The 27,958-nt window shown below is 45.7% G+C and overlaps 1 protein-coding gene across 1 annotated transcript; it reads right to left on the reverse strand.

The window, feature by feature from the left end:
- Positions 1 to 14,763: 14,763 nt before the first annotated feature.
- LOC139394257 (tetraspanin-8-like) lies at positions 14,764 to 22,389 on the reverse strand. The gene is made up of 9 exons (XM_071142283.1): positions 22,179 to 22,389; positions 21,775 to 21,843; positions 21,153 to 21,269; positions 20,724 to 20,798; positions 20,492 to 20,587; positions 19,623 to 19,739; positions 16,519 to 16,575; positions 16,100 to 16,183; positions 14,764 to 15,965 (listed from the first exon to the last, which is right to left on the reverse strand). Exons 1-9 carry the CDS (start codon positions 22,236 to 22,238, stop codon positions 15,798 to 15,800), a joined length of 843 nt encoding a protein of 280 aa, XP_070998384.1. The 5' UTR covers positions 22,239 to 22,389; the 3' UTR covers positions 14,764 to 15,797.
- Positions 22,390 to 27,958: the final 5,569 nt, after the last annotated feature.

The following is a 27,958-nucleotide window of genomic DNA, read 5'->3' on the forward strand; positions in this document are numbered from 1 at the left end:
TTGGGGTTTTCGTAGATATTGGGATTGTGGTATAGTGGGGTTGTCTAGAAAAGTCTATGGTTGCCTGAAGTGGTTCTCAATCAGAGGCAGGTGTTTATCGTTGTCTCTGATTGGGAACCATATTTAGGCAGCCATATTCTTTGAGTGTTTGGTGGGTGATTTGTTCCTGTCTCAGTGTTCTGTTTGCACCAGATAAGGCTGTTTAGGTTTTCACGTTAGGTTTCTTGTTTTGTATCGTTCGGGTTTATCTTTTATTAAAGATGAATCAAAAATAACCACGCTGCATTTTGGTCCTCCTCTCCTTTGACGGAAGAAAACAATAACACATTTTCAACCAAACTCAGTTTAACTCCTTTTGTCATTTTTTGTTGTTTATCTCTGATTTACCCGTCCCTCTCATGTTTGCTTGAATTCCAGCCATACTGCCTTATGGGTAATGTAGTTTTGTAATATCCTTCCCACGGTGTATTGGGCAAGTGTTATCCGGCGTGATGATTCGTCAGGTCAAGAAGGTGCAGTCTACTGACGTCCCTGAGACTATAGAAGATGGATATCGTTTCACACCGCAATTCTAGGCAATTCGCCATGTGGAGGGAGTTGCGGGAGTTGAACCGACGACCTTCTACCCATAACCAGGGATGAGGTCAGGGTTTCAGGTTTTTTGGCATCCTGGCAAGCAGCGAGGAGTAGAAGGAGCTTGAACAACGTGAGACGAGGTGCAACCAGATAAAGAAGATGAGCGTTCGGGAACGAAAAGGCACAACTCACTGCTCACAGTTATAAATGATGTCATTTTGGAGTCACTGTTACTGTAAATCAAATATGTTTTAATGAATAATCCTGAATGAATCGTGAGTAAGGATGAGTGAGAAACTTACAGAGGCGCTAATATCACAACTCACTGGTCACCGTTATAAACATGACGCTTCGTTTATCTCATTTGTGTGTAACATATATTTTTTTTTAAATCATAATAAAGTTTAGTCTGTCCATAGCTTTTCTGATCATTCTGATACAGTACATTAAAACGGAGCAAAACGTCATGATTTTAACTCAACTTAGATTAGTAACGTATCAAAACATCATGATTTTAACTCAACTTAGATTAGTAACGTATCAAGCTTTTAACTAAGAACCAAAGTCATGCCTTTTTTTAAAACCTTTTAAATTCAGGCTAGAAGAGTAAGAAGTGACCTTAGTGTGTTCTTAGTGTGTCCTTAGTGTGTCCTTAGTGTGACCTTAGTGTGTCCTTAGTGTGTCCTTAGTGTGACCTTAGTGTGTTCTTAGTGTGTCCTTAGTGTGTTCTTAGTGTGACCTTAGTGTGTTCTTAATGGGACCTTAGTGTGACCTTAGTGTGTCCTTAGTGTGACCTTAGTGTGTCCTTAGTGTGACCTTAGTGTGACCTTAGTGTGTCCTTAGTGTGTCCTTAGTGTGACCTTAGTGTGTCCTTAGTGTGCTCTTAGTGTGATGTTAGTGTGTCCTTAGTGTGACCTTAGTGTGTCCTTAGTGTGACCTTAGTGTGTCCTTAGTGTGTCCTTAGTGTGACCTTAGTGTGACCTTAGTGTGCTCTTAGTGTGACGTTAGTGGGACCTTAGTGTGACCTTAGTGTGACCATAGTGTGACCTTTAGAGTGAGACATTATGAAGCACTGTAATAGGGACGTTCTGCTCTAGACGCACTGTCGTGGAAGAATCAGAATTTGTTGGTAACATATGTAAGACGTTTTATATTCATCAAATGTGTGTAAATTACTTCTCATCAAGAATGTTATTTTTGTATAGTACTGTGGCAGGGTTTGCAGTATCTGTTCTATGTCAAGACTAAGTTGCATGGTCAAAGTATCATCATGTGTAAACATATCTCTTGGCTCCACAATGTCTGTGTGCCAGTCAGTGTGTCTCTGTGATCTTGTCAAGATAGGATTGGTTGTATTTAGAGTTGGTTGTATCTAAATGACAATTTGATATATGCCTGTTGATATGGAGGGTTGGTTTATGGTTCTGGGGTTTGAGAAAGGAGACAAAGCTGAACGATGAATTATGCGGATGCTGTCTTATCCTGTGTGTGTGTCTTTACTATAAAAGGACCTCATTTGAAATGTGGAAGGGGGCTCTCAGAGAATTCATGGTTAGACACTGAATTGCCTGAGAGTCACAGGATTGTGATAGAGCTCATATAATTAAAAGATGGACTTTGATAACTAACTCTGACTTGTGTTGTGGTTTGCTCCCATGATTTGGTAAATAGAGGACATTTCCACGACAGTCCCAAACGGCATCCTCTTCTCTACTACCCCATAAGGGCTCTGGTCACAAATAGTGCACTACATGGGGAATAGGGTGCCGTTTGGGAAGCAGACCAACGTAATCAGGAAGCTCTGCTCCAACCCCACACTGACAATATGCTCAGTCTTCTGTCTTCAATATGGCTTGTAAATCAGCTTTCTGAGATGAGCTTTGTTGTTTACGTTGGAAATCATGTCTTATTGTACACAGCTAAATTGCTAGATTGTATTTCCACAGTAACCTGTCGTCAGAAACCAAACGTCTAGAGACTAAACGTCCATGCAAGCAGCACTGGAGACACTGCATTGACCCCCCCGTCCGCTACAGTGAACTCTGAAGGTATTGGGACAGTGACACAATAAATGATGTCGTTTTGGAGTCACTGTTATTGTAAATGAAGTCTGTTTTAATGAATAATCCTGAATGAATCGTGAGTAAGGATGAGTGAGAAACTTACAGAGGCACTAATATCTGAAACACAACCAAAACAAACAGCAGTCACAAGCTTGATTTGATCATTATGTGCTATGAATATGGGACCAAACACTACACTTTTGACGACTACACCTATGAGTGAATTTGTACAAAAAAAGTGCTGTAATTTCTTAACAGTTCACCCGATATAGACGACAAGACACTCAAATGAAAGCTGACAGGCTGCACTTTGACCTCACAGTTTAACCTCACAGTTTGACCTCACAGTTTGTATCCTTTAAAATCCAAAGTGATGGAGTACAGAACCAAAACAACAACACAAAATGGTGTCCTTTACGTACAGCTCTTGGAGGAGTGAAACACGACACCCTGCTACATCTCAACTCCCCGTGGAGTGAAACAGTATGTTACTACATCTCAACTCCCCGTGGAAACTCCCCGTGGAGTGAAACAGTATGTTACTACATCTCAACTCCCTGTGGAGTGAAACAGTATGTTACTACATCTCTACTCCCTGTGGAGTGAAACAGTATGTTACTACATCTCAACTCCCCGTGGAGTGAAACAGTATGTTACTACATCTCAACTCCCCGTGGAGTGAAACAGTATGTTACTACATCTCAACTCCCCGTGGAGTGAAACAGTATGTTACTACATCTCAACTCCCCGTGCAGTGAAACAGTATGTTACTACATCTCAACTCCCTGTGGAGTGAAACAGTATGTTACTACATCTCAACTCCCCGTGGAGTGAAACAGTATGTTACTACATCTCAACTCCCCGTGGAAACTCCCCGTGGAGTGAAACAGTATGTTACTACATCTCAACTCCCTGTGGAGTGAAACAGTATGTTACTACATCTCAACTCCCTGTGGAGTGAAACAGTATGTTACTACATCTCAACTCCCTGTGGAATGAAACAATATGTTACTACATCTCAACTCCCCGTGGAGTGAAACAGTATGTTACTACATCTCAACTCCCCGTGCAGTGAAACAGTATGTTACTACATCTCAACTCCCTGTGGAGTGAAACAGTATGTTACTACATCTCAACTCCCCGTGGAGTGAAACAATATGTTACTACATCTCAACTCCCCGTGGAGTGAAACAGTATGTTACTACATCTCAACTCCCTGTGGAAACTCCCCGTGGAGTGAAACAGTATGTTACTACATCTCAACTCCCTGTGGAGTGAAACAGTATGTTACTACATCTCAACTCCCCGTGGAGTGAAACAGTATGTTACTACATCTCAACTCCCTGTGGAGTGAAACAGTATGTTACTACATCTCAACTCCCTGTGGAGTGAAACAGTATGTTACTACATCTCAACTCCCCGCGGAGTGAAACAGTATGTGATCGTAGGTGGAAGGACGACAGAGGCAGAGAAACATAATACAGTTTGCAGGGGAATTTATTCTTCATCAACACAGGTAAAGTGGGGAAAAGGGGGTCTGGACGGAACCAAAGGAAAGAAAGTAAAAGAGTCCAGTCTCCGACCTTACATGCCTTCCCACTACTTACCTAGCCTTTAGCACCACCTGGTGTGCTCTTCCTCCTCTCGTCCTTGTCTATTCCCTCCTCTCTTCCACCTCTCATCCTCCTCTATTCCCTCCTCTATTCTCTCCTCTCTTCCTCCTCTATTCTCTCCTCTATTCTCTCCTCTCTTCCACCTCTCTTCCTCCTCTATTCTCTCCTCTATTCTCTCCTCTCTTCCACCTCTCATCCTCCTCTTTTCCCTCCTCTATTCTCTCCTCTATTCTCTCCTCTCTTCCTCCTCTATTCTTCCTCTCTTCCACCTCTCATCCTCCTCTATTCCCTCCTCTATTCTCTCCTCTCTTCCTCCTCTATTCTCTCCTCTCTTCCACCTCTCTTCCTCCTCTATTCTCTCCTCTATTCTCTCCTCTCTTCCACCTCTCATCCTCCTCTTTTCCCTCCTCTATTCTCTCCTCTCTTCCTCCTCTCTTCCTCCTCTATTCCCTCCTCTATTCCTCCTCTCTTCCTCCTCTATTCTCTCCTCTCTTCCTCCTCTCTTTCTGCTCTCTTCCTCCTCTCTTCCTGCTCAATTCCTCCTTTCTTCCTCCTCTCTTCCTCCTCTATTCTCTCCTCTATTCTCTCCTCTCTTCCACCGCTCTTCCTCCTCTATTCTCTCCTCTAGTCTCTTCTTACTTCCTCCTCTCTGCCTCCTCTCTCCCACCTCTCTTCCTCTCTCTCCCAAAACTCCTCCTCCTCTCTCCCACCTCTCTTCCTCTCTCTCCCAAAACTACTCCTCCTCTCTCCCACCACTCTTCCTCCTCTATTCCCTCCTCTATTCCTCCTCTCTTCCACCTCTCTTCCTCCTCTCTTTCACCCCTCTTCCTCCTCTCTTCCTCCTCTTTTCCTGCTCTCTTCCTCCTCTCTCCCTCCTCTCGTCCTTGTCTATTCCCTCCTCTATTCCTCCTCTCTTCCACCTCTCTTCCTCCTCACTTTCACCACTCTTCCTCCTCTCTTCCTCCTCTCTTCCTCCTCTCGTCCTTGTCTATTCCCTCCTCTATTCCATCCTCTCTTCCTGCTCTCTTCCTCCTCTCTTCCTGCTCTCTTCCTCCTCTCTTCCTGCTCTCTTCCTCCTCTCTTCCTCCTCTATTCTCTCCTCTCTTCTCCTCTCTTCCTGTTCTCTTCCTCCTCTCTTCCTCCTCTATTCTCTCCTCTATTCTCTCCTCTCTTCCACCTCTCTTCCTCCTCTATTCCCTCCTCTATTCTCTCCTCTATTCCTCCTCTCTTCCACCTCTCTTCCTCCTCTCTCCCACCTCTCTTCCTCTCTCTCCCACCAATCTTCCTCCTCTCTTCTCCTCTCTTCCTCCTCTCTTCCCTCCTCTCTTCCTCTTCTCTCCCACTTCTCTTCCTCCTCTCTCCAACCTCTCTTCCTCTCACTCCCACCACTCTTCCTCCTCTCTTCCTGCTCTCTTCCCTCCTCTCTTCCTCCTCTCTCCCACCTCTCTTCCTCCTCTCTTCCTCCTCTCGTCCTTGTCTATTCCCTCCTCTATTCCCTCCTCTCTTCCTGCTCTCTTCCTCCTCTCTTCCTGCTCTCTTCCTCCTCAATTCTCTCCTCTCTTCTCCTCTCTTCCTGCTCTCTTGCTCCTCTCTTCCTCCTCTATCCTCTCCTCTATTCCCTCCTCTCTTCCACCTCTCTTCCTCCTCTCTTCCTGCTCTCTTCCTCCTCTCTTCCTCCTCTATTCTCTCCTCTCTTCCACCTCTCTTCCTCCTCTCTCCCACCTCTCTTCCTCTCTCTCCCACCACTCTTCCTCCTCTCTTCTCCTCTCTTCCTCCTCTCTTCCCTCCTCTCTTCCTCCTCTCTCCCACCTCTCTTCCTCCTCGCTTCCTCCTCTCTTCCTCCTCTCTTCCCTCCTCTCTTCCTCCTCTCTTCCTCCTCTCTACCTCATCTCTTCCTCCTCTCTTCCTCCTCTCTTAATCCTCTCTTTCTCCTCTCTACCTCCTCTCTTCCTCCTCTCTTCCTCCTCTCTACTGCCTCTCTTCCTCCTCTCTACCTCCTCTCTTAGTCCTCTCTTCCTCCTCTCTTCCTCCTCTCTTCCTCCTCTCTTTCTCCTCTCTACCTCCTCTCTACCTTCTCTCTTCCTCCTCTCTTCCTCCTCTCTACTGCCTCTCTTCCTCCTCTACCTCCTCTCTTCCTCCTCTCTTCCTCCTCTCTACCTCCTCTCTTCCTCCTCTCTTCCTCCTCTCTTCCTCCTCTCTTCCTAATCTCTTTGTGCTTTTCTAATTACTTCTGCTTCACTTCACTACAACAGTTCACTGTCTGATAGAAAGAAAACCCACAGAAGACCTGCAGATTGTAAATGACATATTTCACTACAGAGCAGAGAAGAAGTATTTCCCCCTTTCTGATTTTGTCTTCTTTTGCATATTTTTAATACTGAACTTTATCAGATCTTCAACCAAAACCTAATATTAGATAAAGGGAACAAATAACACAACAATAACATACTTATTGTATTTATTTAATTAACAAAGTTATCCAACACCTAATTCCCCTGTGTGAAGAAAGTATTTGTCCCCTTACTCTCAGGAACTGGTTGTTCCACCTTGATCTGCAACGACTCCAATCAAACACTTCCTGTCGTTGTTGATCCGTCTCTCACATCACTGTGGATGAACGTTGGCCCTCTCTTCCATGCAGAACTGCTGTGACTCAGTGACATCTGTTGGTTTTCAGGCACGAACTGCTCGTTTCAAGTCCCGCCACAACGTCTGGGATTAGGTCCGGACTTTGACGAGGCCGTTCCAAAACTTAAAATGTGTCGCTTCTTTAGCCATTTTCATTGAGACTTGATTGTCTGTTTTGGATCATCGTCTTGCTGCATGACCCAGATGTGCTTCAGTTTCACCTCACAGATGGGATAACACTTTCATTCATAACATGTTCTGCTCCTCAGTTTTCCAACTCTAACTAACATGTTCTGCTCCTCAGTTTTCCAACTCTAACTAACATGTTCTGCTCCTCAGTTTTCCAACTCTAACTAACATGTTCTGCTCCTCAGTTTTCCAACTCTAACTAACATGTTCTGCTCCTCAGTTTTCCAACTCTAACTAACATGTTCTGCTCCTCAGTTTTCCAACTCTAACTAACATGTTCTGCTCCTCAGTTTTCCAACTCTAACTAACATGTTCTGCTCCTCAGTTTTCAGTAACTACCTGGACAGTATTATAAAGCAGCCTGATGCGTTTAGTCGTGTGACTACGGTGGTCTCAGCAACTCCTTGCTTAGTCTTTGCCCAGTTAACCCACTCTGGTGGTGCTTCCTGTTGACTGCAATTACCTTTTTAGACCACAAGAGAGAAGTAGATATCACTTTATAAAATCCTACACATCAAACCGATCAACAACTAGCCATGTAATCACTTGTGGACAAATGCACGTCATTTTATATCTGAGTGTCAGAGATGGCTGTTTAAGTAGAAACCTATTCCCTGGTAGGCCAGTCTCTTAGTGATTTCCTGTCTGTTTCTGTTCATTGTCATGGCGATGTGATGATATAAGAATTGGTCTCCTACTAAAAAGACAAGTCTGAAACGTCTTTTTGGGCCTGTGGTGTTACCATTCCAGCTACAATATCTCTAATATCTCTAACAAGCACCCTATTTCTGACATAGTGCACTATTTTTTGCTCTGGTCAGGGCAAAGGGTTCCATTTTGGGAGGCAGATGCTGTCTCACCTTCTTCCTCTGTGATGTCACATGTCTCACCTTCTTCCTCTGTGATGTCACATGTCTCACTTTCTTCCTCTGTGATGTCACATGTCTCACCTTCTTCCTCTGGGATGTCACATGTCTCACCTTCTTCCTCTGTGATGTCACATGTCTCACTTTCTTCCTCTGTGATGTCACATGTCTCACCAGGCATGATCACACCTGCATGGATATGAACCGGCCTCATCTCCTTCTGAAGGATACCAATGGTCTCTCTCAAATGTGTCTTCTGCTATCATTCTACCTCTCTCTGGGGTCATCCTGTCTCTGGGGTCATCCTTCATCTCTTTCTTCCTTTCTCTGTCCTCTCTCCTTTGTCTCTGTCTCACACTGTCTCCCACAACTGTCCTCCTAACGCTTGTCTCTCTCTCTCTCTGTCTCTCTCTCTCTCTGTCTCTCTCTGTCTCTCTCTGTCTCTCTCTCTCTCTCTCTCTGTGTCTCTCTCTCTCTGTCTCTCTCTCTCTCTCTCTCTCTGTCTCTGTCTCTCTCTCTCTGTGTCTCTCTCAATTCAATGCAATTCAAAGGGCTTTATTAACAGGGGAAACATGTGTTAACATTGCCAAAGCAAGTAAAGTAGATAATATATAAAGTGAAATAAACAATACAAATTAACAGTAAACATTACACTCACAGAAGTTCCAAAAGAATAAAGACATTACAAATGTCATATTATATATATACAGTGTTTTAACAATGTACAAATGGTTAAAGGACACAAGATAAAATAAATAAGCATAAATATGGGTTGTATTTACAATGTTGTTTGTTCTTCACTGGTTGCTCTTTTCTTGTGGCAACAGGTCACAAATCTTGCTGCTGTGATGGAACACTGTGGAATTTCACCCAGTAGATATGGGAGTTTATCAAAATTGGATTTGTTTTCGAATTCTTTGTGGATCTGTGTAATCTGAGGGAAATATGTGTCTCTAATATGGTCATACATTGGGCAGGAGGTTAGGAAGTGCAGCTCAGTTTCCACCTCATTTTGTGGGCAGTGAGCACATAGCCTGTCTTCTCTTGAGAGCCATGTCTGCCTACGGCGGCCTTTCTCAATAGCAAGGCTATGCTCACTGAGTCTGTACATAGTCAAAGCTTTCCTTAAGTTTGGGTCGGTCACAGGGGTCAGGTATTCTGCCACTGTGTACTCTCTGTTTAGGGCCAAATAGCATTCTAGTTTGCTCTGTTTTTTTGTTAATTCTTTCCAATGTGTCAAGTAATGATCTTCTTTTTTCTCATGATTTGGTTGGGTCTAATTGTGTTACCGTTCTGGGGCTCTGTGGGGTGTGTTTGTGTTTGTGAACAGAGCCCCAGGACCAGCTTGCTTAGGGGACTCTTCTCCAGGTTAATCTCTCTGTAGGTGATGGCTTTGTTATGGAAGGTTTGTGAATCACTTCCTTTTAGGTGGTTGTAGAATTTCTGGATTTTGATAATTAGTGGGTATCGGCCTAATTCTGCTCTGCATGCATTATTTGGTGTTCTACGTTGTACACTGAGGATATTTTTGCAGAATTCTGCGTGCAGAGTCTCAATTTGGTGTTTGTCCCATTTTGTGAAGTCTTGGTTGGTGAGCGGACCCCAGACCTCACAACCATAAAGGGCAATGGGCTCTATGACTGATTAGAGTATTTTTAGCCAGATCCTAATTGGTATGTTGAAATGTATGTTCCTTTTGATGGCATAGAATGCCCTTCTTGCCTTGTCTCTCAGATTGTTCACAGATTTGTGGAAGGTACCTGTGGCGCTGATGTTTAGGCCGAGGTATGTATAGTTTTTTGTATGCTCTAGGGCAACAGTGTCTAGATGGAATTTGTATTTGTGGTCCTGGTGACTGGACCTTTTTTTGGAACACCATTATTTTGGTCTTACTGAGATTTACTGTCAGGGCCGAGGTCTGACAGAATCTGTGCAGAAGACTTCAGATTCTAGTAGGGTGAGGCCCTAGGAAAGTCTGCAGCACCCGGCCTCACCCTACTAGAATCTGAAGTCTTCGGCACAGATTCTGTCAGACCTCACCTCCCTCACCTTTCTCTTCCCTCGGGTGTTTTAGTCAGGGTTCTCCTCTGCTCCCTCACCTTTCTCTTCCCTCGGGTGTTTTAGTCGGGGTTCTCCTCTCCTCTGCTCCCTCGCCTGTCTCTTCCCTCGGGTGTTTTAGTCGGGGTTCTCCTCTCCTCTGCTCCCTCACCTGTCTCTTCCCTCAGGTGTTTTAGTCGGGGTTCTCCTCTCCTCTGCTCACTCCCTCACCTTTCTCTTCCCTCGGGTGTTTTAGCTGGGGTTCTCCTCTGCTCCCTCACCTGTCTCTTCCCTCTGGTGTTTTAGTCGGGGTTCTCCTCTCCTCTGCTCCCTCCCTCACTTTTCTCTTCCCTCGGGTGTTTTAGTCGGGGTTCTCCTCTGCTCCCTCACCTTTCTCTTCCCTCGGGTGTTTTAGTCGGGGTTCTCCTCTCCTCTGCTCCCTCACCTGTCTCTTCCCTCGGGTGTTTTAGTCGGGGTTCTCCTCGCCTCTGCTCCCTCACCTGTCTCTTCCCTCGGGTGTTTTAGTCGGGGTTCTCCTCTCCTCTGCTCCCTCCCTCACCTTTCTCTTCCCTTAGGTGTTTTAGTCGGGGTTCTCCTCTCCTCTGCTCCCTCACCTATCTCTTCCCTCGGGTGTTTTAGTCGGGGTTCTCCTCTCCTCTGCTCCCTCACCTGTCTCTTCCCTCGGGTGTTTTAGTCGGGGTTCTCCTCTCCTCTGCTCCCTCACCTGTAACTTCCCTCGGGTGTTTTAGTCGGGGTTCTCCTCTCAACTGCTCCCTCCCTCACCTTCTCTTCCCTCGGGTGTTTTAGTCGGGGTTCTCCTCTCCTCTGCTCCCTCCCTCACCTGTCTCTTCCCTCTGGTGTTTTAGTCGGGGTTCTCCTCTCCTCTGCTCCCTCCCTCACCTTTCTCTTCCCTCTGGTGTTTTAGTCGGGGTTCTCCTCTGCTCCCTCACCTGTCTCTTCCCTCGTGTGTTTTAGTCGGGGTCCTCCTCTCCTCTGCTCCCTCACCTGTCTCTTCCCTCGGGTGTTTTAGTCGGGGTTCTTCTCTCCTCTGCTCCCTCCCTCACCTGTCTCTTCCCTCGGGTGTTTTAGTCGGGGTTCTCCTCTCCTCTGCTCCCTCACCTGTCTCTTCCCTCAGGTGTTTTAGTCGAAGTACTCCTCTGCTCCCTCACCTGTCTCTTCCCTCAGGTGTTTTAGTCAGGGTTCTCCTCTCCTCTGCTCCCTCCCTCACCTTTCTCTTCCCTCAGGTGTTTTAGTCGGGGTTCTCCTCTCCTCTGCTCCCTCACCTGTCTCTTCCCTCAGGTGTTTTAGTCGGGGTTCTCCTCTCCTCTGCTCACTCCCTCACCTTTCTCTTCCCTCGGGTGTTTTAGCTGGGGTTCTCCTCTGCTCCCTCACCTGTCTCTTCCCTCTGGTGTTTTAGTCGGGGTTCTCCTCTCCTCTGCTCCCTCCCTCACTTTTCTCTTCCCTCGGGTGTTTTAGTCGGGGTTCTCCTCTGCTCCCTCACCTTTCTCTTCCCTCGGGTGTTTTAGTCGGGGTTCTCCTCTCCTCTGCTCCCTCACCTGTCTCTTCCCTCGGGTGTTTTAGTCGGGGTTCTCCTCTCCTCTGCTCCCTCACCTGTCTCTTCCCTCGGGTGTTTTAGTCGGGGTTCTCCTCTCCTCTGCTCCCTCCCTCACCTTTCTCTTCCCTTAGGTGTTTTAGTCGGGGTTCTCCTCTCCTCTGCTCCCTCACCTATCTCTTCCCTCGGGTGTTTTAGTCGGGGTTCTCCTCTCCTCTGCTCCCTCACCTGTCTCTTCCCTCGGGTGTTTTAGTCGGGGTTCTCCTCTCCTCTGCTCCCTCACCTGTAACTTCCCTCGGGTGTTTTAGTCGGGGTTCTCCTCTCAACTGCTCCCTCCCTCACCTCTCTTCCCTCGGGTGTTTTAGTCGGGGTTCTCCTCTCCTCTGCTCCCTCCCTCACCTGTCTCTTCCCTCTGGTGTTTTAGTCGGGGTTCTCCTCTCCTCTGCTCCCTCCCTCACCTTTCTCTTCCCTCTGGTGTTTTAGTCGGGGTTCTCCTCTGCTCCCTCACCTGTCTCTTCCCTCTGGTGTTTTAGTCGGGGTCCTCCTCTCCTCTGCTCCCTCACCTGTCTCTTCCCTCGGGTGTTTTAGTCGGGGTTCTTCTCTCCTCTGCTCCCTCCCTCACCTGTCTCTTCCCTCGGGTGTTTTAGTCGGGGTTCTCCTCTCCTCTGCTCCCTCACCTGTCTCTTCCCTCAGGTGTTTTAGTCGAAGTACTCCTCTGCTCCCTCACCTGTCTCTTCCCTCAGGTGTTTTAGTCAGGGTTCTCCTCTCCTCTGCTCCCTCCCTCACCTTTCTCTTCCCTCAGGTGTTTTAGTCGGGGTTCTCCTCTCCTCTGCTCCCTCACCTGTCTCTTCCCTCGGGTGTTTTAGTCGGGGTTCTCCTCTCCTCTGCTCCCTCACCTGTCTCTTCCCTCGGGTGTTTTAGTCGGGGTTCTCCTCTCCTCTGCTCCCTCACCTGTAACTTCCCTCGGGTGTTTTAGTCGGGGTTCTCCTCTGCTCCCTCACCTTTCTCTTCCCTCGGGTGTTTTAGTCGGGGTTCTCCTCTCCTCTGCTCCCTCCCTCACCTGTCTCTTCCCTCTGGTGTTTTAGTCGGGGTTCTCCTCTCCTCTGCTCCCTCCCTCACCTTTCTCTTCCCTCTGGTGTTTTAGTCGGGGTTCTCCTCTGCTCCCTCACCTGTCTCTTCCCTCGTGTGTTTTAGTCGGGGTTCTCCTCTCCTCTGCTCCCTCACCTGTCTCTTCCCTCGGGTGTTTTAGTCGGGGTTCTCCTCTCCTCTGCTCCCTCCCTCACCTTTCTCTTCCCTCGGGTGTTTTAGTCGGGGTTCTCCTCTCCTCTGCTCCCTCACCTGTCTCTTCCCTCAGGTGTTTTAGTCGAAGTTCTCCTCTGCTCCCTCACCTGTCTCTTCCCTCGGGTGTTTTAGTCGGGGTTCTCCTCTCCTCTGCTCCTTCCCTCACCTTTCTCTTCCCTCTGGTGTTTTAGTTGGGGTTCTCCTCTGCTACCTCACCTTTCTCTTCCCTCGGGTGTTTTAGTCGGGGTTCTCCTCTCCTCTGCTCCCTCACCTTTCTCTTCCCTCGGGTGTTTTAGTCGGGGTTCTCCTCTGCTCTGCTCCCTCACCTGTCTCTTCCCTCGGGTGTTTTAGTCGGGGTTCTCCTCTCCTCTGCTCCCTCCCTCACCTGTCTCTTCCCTCAGGTGTTTTAGTCGGGGTTCTCCTCTCCTCTGCTCCCTCCCTCACCTTTCTCTTCCCTCTGGTGTTTTAGTCGGGGTTCTCCTCTGCTCCCTCACCTGTCTCTTCCCTCTGGTGTTTTAGTCGGGGTTCTCCTCTCCTCTGTTCCCTCACCTGTCTCTTCCCTCGGGTGTTTTAGTCAGGGTTCTCCTCTCCCCTGCTCCCTCACCTGTCTCTTCCCTCGGGTGTTTTAGTCAGGGTTCTCCTCTCCCCTGCTCCCTCACCTGTCTCTTCCCTCTGGTGTTTTAGTCAGGGTTCTCCTCTCCCCTGTTCCCTCACCTGTCTCTTCCCTCGGGTGTTTTAGTCAGGGTTCTCCTCTCCCCTGCTCCCTCACCTGTCTCTTCCCTCGGGTGTTTTAGTCAGGGTTCTCCTCTCCTCTGCTCCCTCACCTGTCTCTTCCCTCTGGTGTTTTAGTCAGGGTTCTCCTCTGCTCCCTCACCTTTCTCTTCCCTCGGGTGTTTTAGTCAGGGTTCTCCTCTCCCCTGCTCCCTCACCTGTCTCTTCCCTCTGGTGTTTTAGTCGGGGTTCTACTCTCCCCTGCTCCCTCACCTGTCTCTTCCCTCAGGTGTTTTAGTCAGGGTTCTCCTCTGCTCCCTCACCTGTCTCTTCCCTCGGGTGTTTTAGTCGGGGTTCTCCTCTCCTCTGTTCCCTCACCTGTCTCTTCCCTCTGGTGTTTTAGTCAGGGTTCTCCTCTCCCCTGCTCCCTCACCTGTCTCTTCCCTCGGGTGTTTTAGTCAGGGTTCTCCTCTCCCCTGCCTCTTCCCTCGGGTGTTTTAGTCAGGGTTCTCCTCTCCCCTGCTCCCTCACCTGTCTCTTCCCTCTGGTGTTTTAGTCAGGGTTCTCCTCTCCCCTGTTCCCTCACCTGCCTCTTCCCTCGGGTGTTTTAGTCAGGGTTCTCCTCTCCCCTGCTCCCTCACCTGTCTCTTCCCTCGGGTGTTTTAGTCAGGGTTCTCCTCTCCTCTGCTCCCTCACCTGTCTCTTCCCTCTGGTGTTTTAGTCAGGGTTCTCCTCTGCTCCCTCACCTTTCTCTCCCCTCGGGTGTTTTAGTCAGGGTTCTCCTCTCCTCTGCTCCCTCACCTGTCTCTTCCCTCTGGTGTTTTAGTCAGGGTTCTCCTCTGCTCCCTCACCTTTCTCTTCCCTCGGGTGTTTTAGTCAGGGTTCTCCTCTCCCCTGCTCCCTCACCTGTCTCTTCCCTCTGGTGTTTTAGTCGGGGTTCTCCTCTCCCCTGCCTCTTCCCTCAGGTGTTTTAGTCAGGGTTCTCCTCTGCTCCCTCACCTGTCTCTTCCCTCGGGTGTTTTAGTCGGGGTTCTCCTCTGCTCCCTCACCTGTCTCTTCCCTCGGGTGTTTTAGTCAGGGTTCTCTCCTCTCTCAGTAGCTCCAGGTTTGTAGACAATAACATCTAGAGTTTTTATTCAACTGAATTGGAACTTAATATGCAAAGCATCTAAAATAGAATGTTTTCTCTAATATATATATAATATATTCCTCAAAAGAGTTGTAAATAAGTTTCAAATTATAATATGTAGAAGACAGATGCTTTATTTAGAAACATAGAGAGCAGGACAGTTGGCAAGTTGTATATTCCATATAAGGATTTACAGTTCAGAGCAAAAAGCTACAGGACTTCTGTCAGCTCCTGATATTTATTTCCCTGTTTCTATTTGTCAACCTTCCCTTCCGTTTCCCTTTTTATTACTGCAGTTTCAAGGCAAATGATTTGACATTCAAAGTCCTATGGAAATGACATTCTGTCCTTACTATCTCAGAGTTGTACTCTCTTTGTGATATCTTCTTTTCAAAATGCCCTGCCGGCTCATTACGATCTCAGAGTTGTACTCTCTTTGTGATATCCTCTTTTCAAAACGCCCTGCCGGCTCATTACGATCTCAGAGTTGTACTCTCTTTGTGATATCCTCTTTTCAAAACGCCCTGCCGGCTCATTACGATCTCAGAGTTGTACTCTCTTTGTGATATCCTCTGTTCAAAACGCCCTGCCGGCTCATTACTATCTCAGAGTTGTACTCTCTTTGTGATATCCTCTTTTCAAAACGCCCTGCCGGCTCATTACGATCTCAGAGTTGTACTCTCTTTGTGATATCCTCTTTTCAAAACGCCCTGCCGGTTCACTGTGTCTCATTCTGCAAATAAAACGTAACGTTCCCCAACCATTTTTACCCAGAATTCCCTGCATGTGTATAAAACCACCGGTGGTGATTCTCTTTTAAAACGTAGAACTCAAATCAAAGCAAATTACACACAGAAGGAAGCAGCACCTTCCTTTTTGGTTTGACAGTCAGTAAGAGAGTTAAGGAGACCTCTCCGTTGAAAAAACACACAACAACAACCATGAGAAGATGTGGAAGGAAAACAGTGGGAGTCTGGACACCATAGAAATGGATCACTAGAAAGACAATCCCCATTCAACTATATTGATCATACCCCATGGTTGTGGGGCTTTAACCATTCTAGTAGTTATATTTCTATGCTGAGCCGGACTGAACAACAGCCTAAAACCATGTCATCTAACTAACCACATCCTGAACCTCAGTCTGCTTTTTCACTTCTCAGGCTTCTCAGGCTCGTCGTAAAGCTTGCTGTACTTGGGTGGGTGGGAACTGAAGTCGAACGTGGATGGGTGAGAGCTGACACTGAACACCACAGGAACCGCTACGGTAGAGCTCCTCAGCTGAGCCAGCAGGACGGCAGACATCACCGCTCCCAGGAGCTGGAGAACAACACAACAACGTGAATTAAAAACAACCACGCGGGTGACAGCAAGCCAGGGGACTAGTAGAGATATTCAACTGACAGTTTGATGTGTAAGGTGTGAAATGTGCGCGGTAAAGAATGCATGCTCACAGCCAGAGCAGCGAATCCGAAGGAAACGCCCAACACGATGTCCAGAGCTTTAGCCAGGTAGCCCTCGAGGATGGGGAAGCAGGTCTGTGGGACAGAGGGCCGTTAATACTCATTGGAACACAGATCACAACTCAGTCATGGTCCTGTCTGGCTCACATGGTTACAGTGTGGTACTAGGCGATGCCAAGGTCACGGGTTCAATTCCCGCAGGGATCACAAAAAAACTCAAAATGTGCAGACTGAAAAAGAGGTTGGTGAATTTCATGTCTGTGTAATTAACGTGACTCAGATCATGGCTCAACAGAAGAGCTTCGGTCTCCACAGTGTGCTGCTCTCTGATCAGTGACAAAAGCAACCGTTTCTGTCTAGGAATGTAGACGGTTGATTTAAAGATAACCGAAAAGGGAAGCTGGTCCAACCTGTTTGTAGATCAGCTTCTGGTGTCCAGTCATCCTGTACTCTGAAAGGAACAACAACTGAAAAACAGAAGAAGAAGAAAAACTGACACTACGTAATGAATGTCTCTAACAGACATAACCCTTAATGAATGTCTCTAACAGACATAACCCTTAATGAATGTCTCTAACAGACATAACCCTTAATGAATGTCTCTAACAGACATAACCCTTAATGAATGTCTCTAACAGACATAACCCTTAATGAATGTCTCTAACAGACATAACCCTTAATGAATGTCTCTAACAGACATAACCCTTAATGAATGTCTCTAACAGACATAACCCTTAATGAATGTCTCATAACCCTTAATGAATGTCTCATAACCCTTAATGAATGTCTCTTAACCCTTAATGAATGTCTCTAACAGACATAACCCTTAATGAATGTCTCATAACCCTTAATGAATGTCTCATAACCCTTAATGAATGTCTCATAACCCTTAATGAATGTCTCTAACAGACATAACCCTTAATGAACGTCTCTAACAGATATAACCCTTAATGAATGTCTCATAACCCTTAATGAACGTCTCTAACAGACATAACCCTTAATGAATGTCTCATAACCCTTAATGAACGTCTCTAACAGACATAACCCTTAATGAATGTCTCATAACCCTTAATGAATGTCTCTAACAGACATAACCCTTAATGAATGTCTCCAACAGACATAACCCTTAATGAATGTCTCCAACAGACATAACCCTTAATGAATGTCTCCAACAGACATAACCCTTAATGAATGTCTCCAACAGACATAACCCTTAATGAATGTCTCCAACAGACATAACCCTTAATGAATGTCTCCAACAGACATAACCCTTAATGAATGTCTCCAACAGACATAACCCTTAATGAATGTCTCCAACAGACATAACCCTTAATGAATGTCTCCAACAGACATAACCCTTAATGAATGTCTCCAACAGACATAACCCTTAATGAATGTCTCCAACAGACATAACCCTTAATGAATGTCTCCAACAGACATAACCCTTAATGAATGTCTCCAACAGACATAACCCTTAATGAATGTCTCCAACAGACATAACCCTTAATGAATGTCTCCAACAGACATAACCCTTAATGAATGTCTCCAACAGACATAACCCTTAATGAATGTCTCCAACAGACATAACCCTTAATGAACGTCTCTAACAGATATAACCCTTAATGAATGTCTCATAACCCTTAATGAATGTCTCTAACAGACATAACCCTTAATGAATGTCTCATAACCCTTAATGAATGTCTCATAACCCTTAATGAATGTCTCTTAACCCTTAATGAATGTCTCTAACAGACATAACCCTTAATGAATGTCTCTAACAGACATAACCCTTAATGAATGTCTCATAACCCTTAATGAATGTCTCCAACAGACATAACCCTTAATGAATGTATCTAACAGACATAACCCTTAATGAACGTCTCTAACAGATATAACCCTTAACTTCTTCGATTTAGGGGGCGCTCTTTTAATTTTTGGATAAAAAAACGTTCCAGTTTTAAACAAGATATTTTGTCACGAAAAGATGCTTGACTATGCATATAATTCACAGCTTTGGAAAGAAAACACTGACGCTTCCAAATCTGCAAAGATATTATCTGTGAGTGCCACAGAACTGATGCAACAGGCGAAACCAAGATGACATTTCAAACAGGAAATGCCCCAGATTTTGAAGGCGCTGTGTTCCAATGTCTCCTTATATGGCTGTGAATGCGCCAGGAATGAGCTTACACTTTCTGTCGTTTCCCCAAGGTGTCTGCAGCATTGTGACGTATTTGTAGGCATATCATTGGAAGATTGACCATAAGAGACTACATTTACCAGGTGCTCGCTTGGTGTCCTCCGTTGCAATTATTGCATAACCTCCACCTGCGTGTATTTTTCCATTTGCTTCAGAGGAGAAACCCTACTGCCACGAATGACTTATCATCGAATAGATATGTGAAAAACACTTTGAGGATTGATTCTAAACAACGTTTGCCATGTTTCTGTTGATATTATGGAGTTAATTTGGAAAAAAGTTTGGCGTTGTAATGACTGAATTTTCTGTTTTTTTTCTTAGCCAAACGTGATGAACAAAACGGAGTGATTTCTCCTACACAAATAATATTTTTGGAAAAACTGAACATTTGCTATCTAACTGAGAGTCTCCTCATTGAAAACATCTGAAGTTCTTCAAAGGTAAATGATTTTATTTGAATGCTTTTCTTGTTTTTGTGAAAATGTTGCCTGCTGAATGCTAGGCTTAATGCTATGCTAGCTATCAATACTCTTACACAAATGCTTGTGTAGCTATGGTTCAAAAGCATATTTTGAAAATCTGAGATGACAGTGTTGTTAACAAAAGGCTAAGCTTGTGAGCCAATATATTTATTTCATTTGCGATTTTCATGAATAGTTAACGTTGCGTTATGGTAATGAGCTTGAGGCTATAATTACGCTCCCGGATACCGAATTTCTCGTCGCTAGAGGTTAATGAATGTCTCTAACAGACATAACCCTTAATGAATGTCTCTAACAGACTTAACCCTTAATGAATGTCTCTAACAGACTTAACCCTTAATGAATGTCTCTAACAGACTTAACCCTTAATGAATGTCTCTAACAGACTTAACCCTTAATGAATGTCTCTAACAGACTTAACCCTTAATGAATGTCTCTAACAGACTTAACCCTTAATGAATGTCTCTAACAGACTTAACCCTTAATGAATGTCTCTAACAGACTTAACCCTTAATGAATGTCTCTAACAGACTTAACCCTTAATGAATGTCTCTAACAGACTTAACCCTTAATGAATGTCTCTAACAGACTTAACCCTTAATGAATGTCTCTAACAGACTTAACCCTTAATGAATGTCTCTAACAGACTTAACCCTTAATGAATGTCTCTAACAGACATAACCCTTAATGAATGTCTCTAACAGACATAACCCTTAATGAATGTATCTAACAGGATGTAAACCTATGTGCATAAGAACTGAGAAGAAGAAGGAGGAGACTATTGACTATAAAGCTACATCAGTCCTGTCATGTAGAGTTCATCTGAACTCACCCGGTATTGAATGTTCAGGCATGTACCCTCCATCTGATCTTCCTCCCCCTGACAGAGACAGGAGTCAGGGACGTTGTTGCCCCAGTCTGTGTAACTGAACAGCCCACAGCACTTCAACTGTTAAAAAAACCCACACACAGTCAGTCAGCGTATCGAGCAAAAGGCCATGTTGAGAACAGTAAACTAGTTGAACCATGAGGTCAACCTCAACACAAAGGACATGTTGAGAACAGTAAACTAGTTGAACCACTAGGTCAACCTCAACACAAAGGACATGTTGAGAACAGTAAACTAGTTGAACCACTAGGTCAACCTCAACACAAAGGACGAGAACAGTAAACTCGTTGAACCACTAGGTCAACCTCAACACAAAGGACATGTTGAGAACAGTAAACTAGTTGAACCATGAGGTCAACCTCAACACAAAGGACATGTTGAGAACAGTAAACTAGTTGAACCACTAGGTCAACCTCTTCCTCATTACTGCTGGTTAGAGTCAACAAAACAAGTCTGTTATGCCCAGCAGTGTCTGGACCTATTTGGAAGGAACACTTCAATTTGGGGGGTTTGGGAGGACAGTAGACTCATTGGTCAAGGGTAGAGATCAAGTGAACACTACAGTGTGTTGTTACAGGAAGTTAACATTACTGAGGTACATGTTGTACACGAAACTAGAACGTAACTTCTCAAAACTATAAAGTATATAATGAATGATATTATTGTAAACCTTAGTGAAATATTTCCTGCTGATGATGATTCATGGAAAAGACAGAATAGATCCCAAGCGGGATCCTTTGATATAATGAATGTTATGGACATGTCGAGTATATTGTGGTGAAATGATTGACGGAAAATGTCCCTGTACATACATTCAGCTGAATCCTCTCGGTGAACTGTCTAACATCAGGGGAGGCTTCGTTCAGAGGCAGGGCCTCACGGAACTTCGCCTCCACGAACTGCTTCATCTGCAAAACAAACACAACAACCACTGGTGTCAACAATGGCCTTGACAGAATTCTCACACACACACACAGTCTACTAGTATAACACATCAGTATTACAGGACAGTCATGTACAGACATTATTATTAACCAACAATACCTCCGAACGGTACATGGCTGTGGGCACCGCCAGACGCAGGAGGCCGAAGCAGCAAATAAAACAGGCCACCAGAAACTAGAGAGAGAAAGTGAAAGAGAGAGATAGAGAGACTTAAACAATTTTCTGTCCAATAAAAGTTACTGCGTGACTCAGTGAACAAAACAGGTTACGAAACGGTGTCTTTCCTAACCCAATGTCGTAGTACGATATAAAACAGGATATCAGGGTGGTTTCCCAGACACAGACTGAGCCTAGTTCTGGACTAAAAAGCAAGCTCAAGTAGGTATCTTCATCGAAAACCAGTTTTTAATCCAGAACTGGGGTTAATCTGTGTCTGGGAAACCGTGACATGTTGTATATTGCTCTGTCTCTATGGTCGTAGATGTCTGTTCGAATGTGAACTCAGCTGGTCGCAGTAGACCCTCTCACCACGATCAGGGGAATTCTCTTCCCTCCGTGTGCTCCGTACGCCCCGAGCAGAGACATGGCCATGGTGATGCCTCCTACCAGATACATCCCCAGAAACCCTTTGGTCTGGTTTTCAAACTGAAAAACAATACAACATCCACCGTGTGTCTCAGCGTACCATTATGACATCACAATAGCAATGCCTACGTTCCTAATAGGGAAAAATCACATATTTTATTATTGCACGGTAGACCTATAATTCTTGTATATTTAGGAACATTGACTTTGTACACGAGAGATCACTTTGTGTATATATAGCTAACCAATAAGGAAGTATAGTTATAGTCTACTACATAAACTGTTGACACATTAACCTGTTTTTCAGATGCTGAAGCGTTTAATGCTAACTGTTTGTTTCCACTTTTGTTTTTTCAAAATAGAGAAATTATATAATCAAAATGAATTATCTTTGGTAAGAATTCATTCAATATCCATATATATCTATTCGTAAAATTAAGTTTGAATGTAATTTGAACTTTGAGCCCATTTAGCTCTTGTCTAGGGTGTTACGTGTGCGGCTTTAAACTTCTTCAAAGCTCAAACCGCATGTAACGCCACGGACCAGAGCTAGATCCCATTTTACCTCTGAAGTGCTGTCATTGTAGGCGAATTGACCCAGAAGTCCCAGGCCGATAATCACACCTCCAACGATCTAAAGAAAAACATCCCATTCACTATCAAATAACATAAGGTAATAAAACACGTCTTTAAAGCCATATTTAACGGATGTGAAGTTGGATTATACAACTTTATACAACATGGAGAGAGACACGTAGGAAAGTGGATAGAAACCATATAATTTCACACAGACAGGCTACAAACATTTTGAAACTAACTTTTATGGGCAGAAGTTTTTGGTGAAGAAGATACACGAACTTGTTGTTTTGTTGCGCAGTTGATTACAATCGAAAGTAACCTTAAAGTATCGCCTACTGAGTTAATCACATGTTCCTACTTGTATTTACAAATAAAGAGTTGCTAACTTACCGCAAACAGCAGGTTGAAGAAGACAAAAAGCCGTTGGAAACAGCTATTAAGTTTAGCCATTGTCGTGTTTATCAGGTACACACTTCAGCTCTCAGAAAACGAACTCTACCTGTCCGTGCTGCTCGTGAGTGTGTCCGTTTTCCGGGTAGCTGATGTGGTCGGCCGTACTGAGTTAGTTCCTGTAAATTACACTGTAACCAACGATGTATATAAACCCTGGGTTGCGGAAAGGTATTTATTGCCATTATAAGCCTTTGAAGCCAACGGTCGGCCATATTGGAACTCCCCGGTACGGCCCAGTCCTCCACAAGAATGAATGGAGATCTACAGTATTTATAAATAAAGGACAAAATTACATGTATTTAATACTTTTTGTTGTTGTAGTTGGGACAGTATCATTAGTCATCAAAAAAATATATACTTTAAGGGAAATGTTTTTATTTTTTCTCAATTTTTTGTTTGTATGATTAGCTCACATGATTTAATTTGAACGTATGCATTAAGGTGTCTGTAATGGAATAAATGCTTTTCTAAAGATTCCAATATACAATTACAACTGTGGGTGAATGCCAAGATGGAGGTTCAATGGCTTCAACACACACACCCTTAAAATCATCTAGTGTATATATAAGTCATGTAAGCTTTTTTTCTGTATATATATATATTTTTAAAAAGTACATTTCAAATTACAACACAATAACAACAAAAACATAGGACATCACTACACGTAAGCACAGACAGAAGGAGTAACCCAGACATGTCACAGGGCCTATAAAGCTGAAGCATCCGTTTAGATTTTGAACGTTTTCTCACCACCAAATGGTAGTTCAGTCGTGGGTGGAGTGGGAGAGGATGGAACTACGTGAAACTGGGCAGACGTTCTGCTAATTTTCTCATCGATTAAACATTTGACCTCAATATATTTTTTCTGTTCCCTAAACTACAATATGTTACAAACACAGTGAAGTAAGTTTTAAAGACTTCTCCAAATATTTAAATGGAATTGTTTAGAAAGAGTGCAAGGTCGAATTGAATTTGTGCACAAGCGCACTTCACAGAGTAGGCGTTCCCTAATGGAAATATGCAAATACACGCTACAGCGCGCCAATAGGATCTCGCTAGCTCTTGCTTGGCTTTAACCACCTTGCTTGTTCTGCCCACTCTTCCTTATTTGCTCCCACTGTAAACGGCACAGATGAACTATCTTGGGTTAGTTATATTTCGCTGTATCTAGGCCTGTCCTGCATCATCTAAAGTATTTTTTCCAGTGTTTACAAACTTGCCTACTCACATTTCACTGCATGGATATAGCAGAACGAATATAAAAATATATTTTAGTTTTTTACAGAGATACATTACACCAACTCTAGACTCAAATCAAATTTGAAAGTTTATTAAATCAAATGTTATATTATTTGGGGTGTAGCAAAATGCTTGAAAGATATCACAGGCTGGTGAGAGAAAGAGAGAAAGAAAGACAGACAGTGAGTAGAGAGAGAGAGAGGAGAGAGAGCAAATGAGCAAGTGATAGAAGACAAGAGAAATAAAGATTTGCTTTATTGATCCAAGGCTGAGCTAGAATAGGGTCTTAGTCTCCTGGGACCCAGGTTATTAACTGTAGTCCGTAATGAGGAGAGATTGGGTCAGAATAGAGTCTTAGTCTCCTGGGACCCAGGTAATTAACTGACTGTCTGTAGTCCAGAATGAGTAGAGACTGGGTCACAATAGAGTCTTAGTCTCCTCAGACCCAGGTAATTAACTGACTGTCTGTAGTCCATGATGAGTAGAGACTGGGTCAGAATAGAGTCTTAGTCTCCTCAGACCCAGGTAATTAACTGACTGTTTGTAGTCCAGAATGAGTAGAGACTGGGTAGGAATAGAGTCTCCTCAGACCCAGGTAAGTCTGTAGTCCAGAATGAGGAGAGACTGGGTCAGAATAGGGTCTCTCTCTCTCTCTCTCTCTCTCTCTTTCTTTCTTTCTTTCTTTCTTTCTTTCTTTCTTTCTTTCTTTCTTTCTTTCTCTCTCTCTCTCTCTCTCTCTCTCTGTCGCTCTCCCTTTGTCTCCGTCTCTCTCCCAACCCTGGGCCCAGCTCAGGGACACAGGCAGCACCTACACAGGTCCCAGCTAAAGGAACACTGGCAGCACCGATACTGGTCCCAGCTAAAGGAACACAGGCAGTACCGATACTGGTCCCAGCTAAAGGAACACAGGCAGTACCGATACTGGTCCCAGCTAAAGGAACACAGGCAGTACCGATACTGGTCCCAGCTAAAGGAACACAGGCAGCACCTACACGGGTCCCAGCTAAAGGAACACAGGCAGCACCTACACGGGTCCCAGCTAAAGGAACACAGGCAGTACCGATACTGGTCCCAGCTAAAGGAACACAGGCAGCACCTACACGGGTCCCAGCTAAAGGAACACAGGCAGCACCTACACGGGTCCCAGCTAAAGGAACACAGGCAGCACCTACACGGGTCCCAGCTAAAGGAAGGTATTTTTACATTGTAGATAATTGCTGTTGGTGTGATTAATAGTAGTTTGTGTGATTAATAGTAGTTTGTGTGATTAATAGTAGTTTGTGTGATTAGTAGTAGTTTGTGTGATTAGTAGTAGTTTGTGTGATTAGTAGTAGTTTGTGTGATTAGTAGTAGTTTGTGTGATTAGTAGTAGTTTGTGTGATTAGTAGTAGTTTGTGTGATTAGTAGTAGTTTGTGTGATTAGTAGTAGTTTGTGTGATTAGTAGAAGTTTGTGTGATTAGTAGAAGTTTGTGTGATTAAGGGGAAGTAGACTGAGACTTTATGTCTCAAGGATGTTTTTGTATTGTAGGGTTGTAGTGATAGAAGGGAAATTGTATACTAGCCTGTGGTTGGTTCTGGGGAACTGTCTGCTAGAAAGCTTGTGGCTGGAAATCACAGATATGCTAACAGCACGAAGATGAGGAAGAGGCGGCAGAGAAGAGGAAGTGATGCCAACAGCGGTTGAGAATGTCAAAACACTTGGGTCCTGGTTAGCAGAAAATCATGAGCTTAATCAGGGTGAAAGGGCCTATTGAAAGTGCTGTCATATTAGTGGAAAACTGCTGAAGTATATAATGTATGGACGGGAGGAGTTTTGACAGGAGAGAGTGTTGAGGACAGGGGGAGTTTTGACAGGAGAGAGTGTTGAGGACAGGGGGAGTTTTGACAGGAGAGAGTGTTGAGGACAGGGGGAGTTTTGACAGGAGAGAGTGTTGAGGACAGGGGGAGTTTTGACAGGAGAGAGTGTTGAGGATGGGGGGGGGGAGTTTTGACAGGAGAGAGTGTTGAGGACAGGGGGAGTATTGACATGAGAGAGTGTTGAGGACAGGGGGAGTTTTGACAGGAGAGAGTGTTGAGGACAGGGGGAGTTTTGACAGGAGAGAGTTTTGAGGACAGGGGGAGTTTTGACAGGAGAGAGTGTTGAGGACAGGGGGGGGGGGGGGGGTGACAGGAGAGAGTGTTGAGGACGGGGGGGGGGGGTTTGACAGGAGAGAGTGTTGAGGACAGGGGGGGAGATTAGACAGGTGAGAGTGTTGAGGACAGGGGGGGGGGGGTGACAGGAGAGAGTGTTGAGGACAGGGGGGGAGTTTTGACAGGAGAGAGTGTTGAGGACAGGGGGGGAGTTTTGGAAGGAGAGAGTGTTGAGGACAGGGGGGGGGGGAGTTTTGACAGGAGAGAGTGTTGAGGACAGGGGGAGTTTTGACAGGTGAGAGTGTTGAGGACAGGGGGGGGAGTTTTGACAGGAGAGAGTGTTGAGGACGGGGGGGGGGAGTTTTGACAGGAGAGAGTGTTGAGGACAGGGGGGGGGGGTGACAGGAGAGAGTGTTGAGGACGGGGGGGGGGGGGGAGTTTTGACAGGAGAGAGTGTTGAGGACGGGGGGAGTTTTGACAGGAGAGAGTGTTGAGGACGGGGGGAGTTTTGACAGGAGAGAGTGTTGAGGACAGGGGGGAGTTTTGACAGGAGAGAGTGTTGAGGACGGGGGGGGGGAGTTTTGACAGGAGAGAGTGTTGAGGACGGGGGGAGTTTTGATAGGAGAGAGTGTTGAGAACGGGGGGGGGGGGAGTTTTGACAGGAGAGAGTGTTGAGGACAGGGGGAGTTTTGACAGGTGAGAGTGTTGAGGACGGGGGGAGTTTTGACAGGAGAGAGTGTTGAGGATGGGGGGGGGGGAGTTTTGACAGGAGAGAGTGTTGAGGACAGGGGGGGGGAGTTTTGACAGGAGAGAGTGTTGAGGACAGGGGGGGGAGTTTTGACAGGAGAGAGTGTTGAGGACGGGGGGAGTTTTGACAGGAGAGAGTGTTGAGAACGGGGGGGGGAGGGAGTTTTGACAGGAGAGAGTGTTGAGGACAGGGGGAGTTTTGACAGGTGAGAGTGTTGAGAACGGGGGGAGTTTTGACAGGAGAGAGTGTTGAGGATGGGGGGGGAGGGAGTTTTGACAGGAGAGAGTGTTGAGGACAGGAGGGGGGGAGTTTTGACAGGAGAGAGTGTTGAGGACAGGGGGGGGGGGAGTTTTGACAGGAGAGAGTGTTGAGGATGGGGGGGGGGAGTTTTGACAGGAGAGAGTGTTGAGGACAGGGGGGGGGTGAGTTTTGACAGGAGAGAGTGTTGAGGACAGGGGGGGGAGAGTTTTGACAGGAGAGAGTGTTGAGGACAAGGGGGGGGGGGTTTTGACAGGAGAGAGTGTTGAGGACAAGGGGGGGAGAGTTTTGACAGGAGAGAGTGTTGAGGACGGGGGGAGTTTTGACAGGAGAGAGTGTTGAGGACAAGGGGGGGGGAGTTTTGACAGGAGAGAGTGTTGAGGACGGGGGGAGTTTTGACAGGAGAGAGTGTTGAGAACGGGGGGAGTTTTGACAGGAGAGAGTGTTGAGGACAGGGGGGGAGTTTTGACAGGAGAGAGTGTTGAGGACAGGGGGAGTTTTGACAGGAGAGAGTGTTGAGGACAGGGGGGGAGTTTTGACAGGAGAGAGTGTTGAGGACGGGGGGAGTTTTGACAGGATAGAGTGTTGAGAACGGGGGGAGTTTTGACAGGAGAGAGTGTTGAGGACAGGGGGGGAGTTTTGACAGGAGAGAGTGTTGAGGACAGGGGGAGTTTTGACAGGAGAGAGTGTTGAGGACAGGGGGGGAGTTTTGACAGGAGAGAGTGTTGAGAACGGGGGGAGTTTTGACAGGAGAGAGTGTTGAGGACAGGGGGGAGTTATGACAGGAGAGAGTGTTGAGGACAGGGGGGGGAGTTTTGACAGGAGAGAGTGTTGAGGACAGGGGGGGAGTTTTGACAGGAGAGAGTGTTGAGGACAGGGGGGGAGTTATGACAGGAGAGAGTGTTGAGGATGGGGTGAGTTTTGACAGGAGAGAGTGTTGAGGATGGGGGGAGTTTTGACAGGAGAGAGTGCTGCATCACTCGAAAGGCCCGTATTCAGCTGTTGATTATTTTGGGTATTTAAAAAGTGAAAAACATTCTGAGTTTTGAGTATTCTGTGATAAACCAGTTTATTGCAAATTGAGTTCAACTTTCAGTAAGCAGAACCTACACTGAGCTCCACTGGTCAGGAAGGTATGCAGAACCTACACTGGGCTCCACTGGTCAGGAAGGTATGCAACACCTACACTGAGCTCCACTGGTCAGGAAGGTATGCAGCACCTACACTGGACAGGAAGGTTTGCAGCACTGAGCTCCACTGGACAGGAAGGTTTGCAGCACTGAGCTCCACTGGTCAGGAAGGTATGCAGCACTGAGCTCCACTGGTCAGGAAGGTATGCAG

Source organism: Oncorhynchus clarkii, unplaced genomic scaffold (genome assembly GCF_045791955.1).
Source record: "Oncorhynchus clarkii lewisi isolate Uvic-CL-2024 unplaced genomic scaffold, UVic_Ocla_1.0 unplaced_contig_796_pilon_pilon, whole genome shotgun sequence".
NCBI lineage: Eukaryota > Metazoa > Chordata > Actinopteri > Salmoniformes > Salmonidae > Oncorhynchus > Oncorhynchus clarkii.

Bases quoted from the DNA above. Each gene is read 5' to 3' on its own strand.
- LOC139394257 (XM_071142283.1), bottom strand. From the start codon at position 22,238: ATGGCTAAACTTAATAGCTGTTTCCAACGGCTTTTTGTCTTCTTCAAC. The intron at 21,270-21,774 runs GTAAAATGGGAT...ATTGTTTTTCAG, and splicing joins ACAATGACAGCACTTCAGAG to TTTGAAAACCAGACCAAAGG. The intron at 20,799-21,152 runs GTGAGAGGGTCT...TTCTCTCTCTAG, and splicing joins AGAGAATTCCCCTGATCGTG to TTTCTGGTGGCCTGTTTTAT.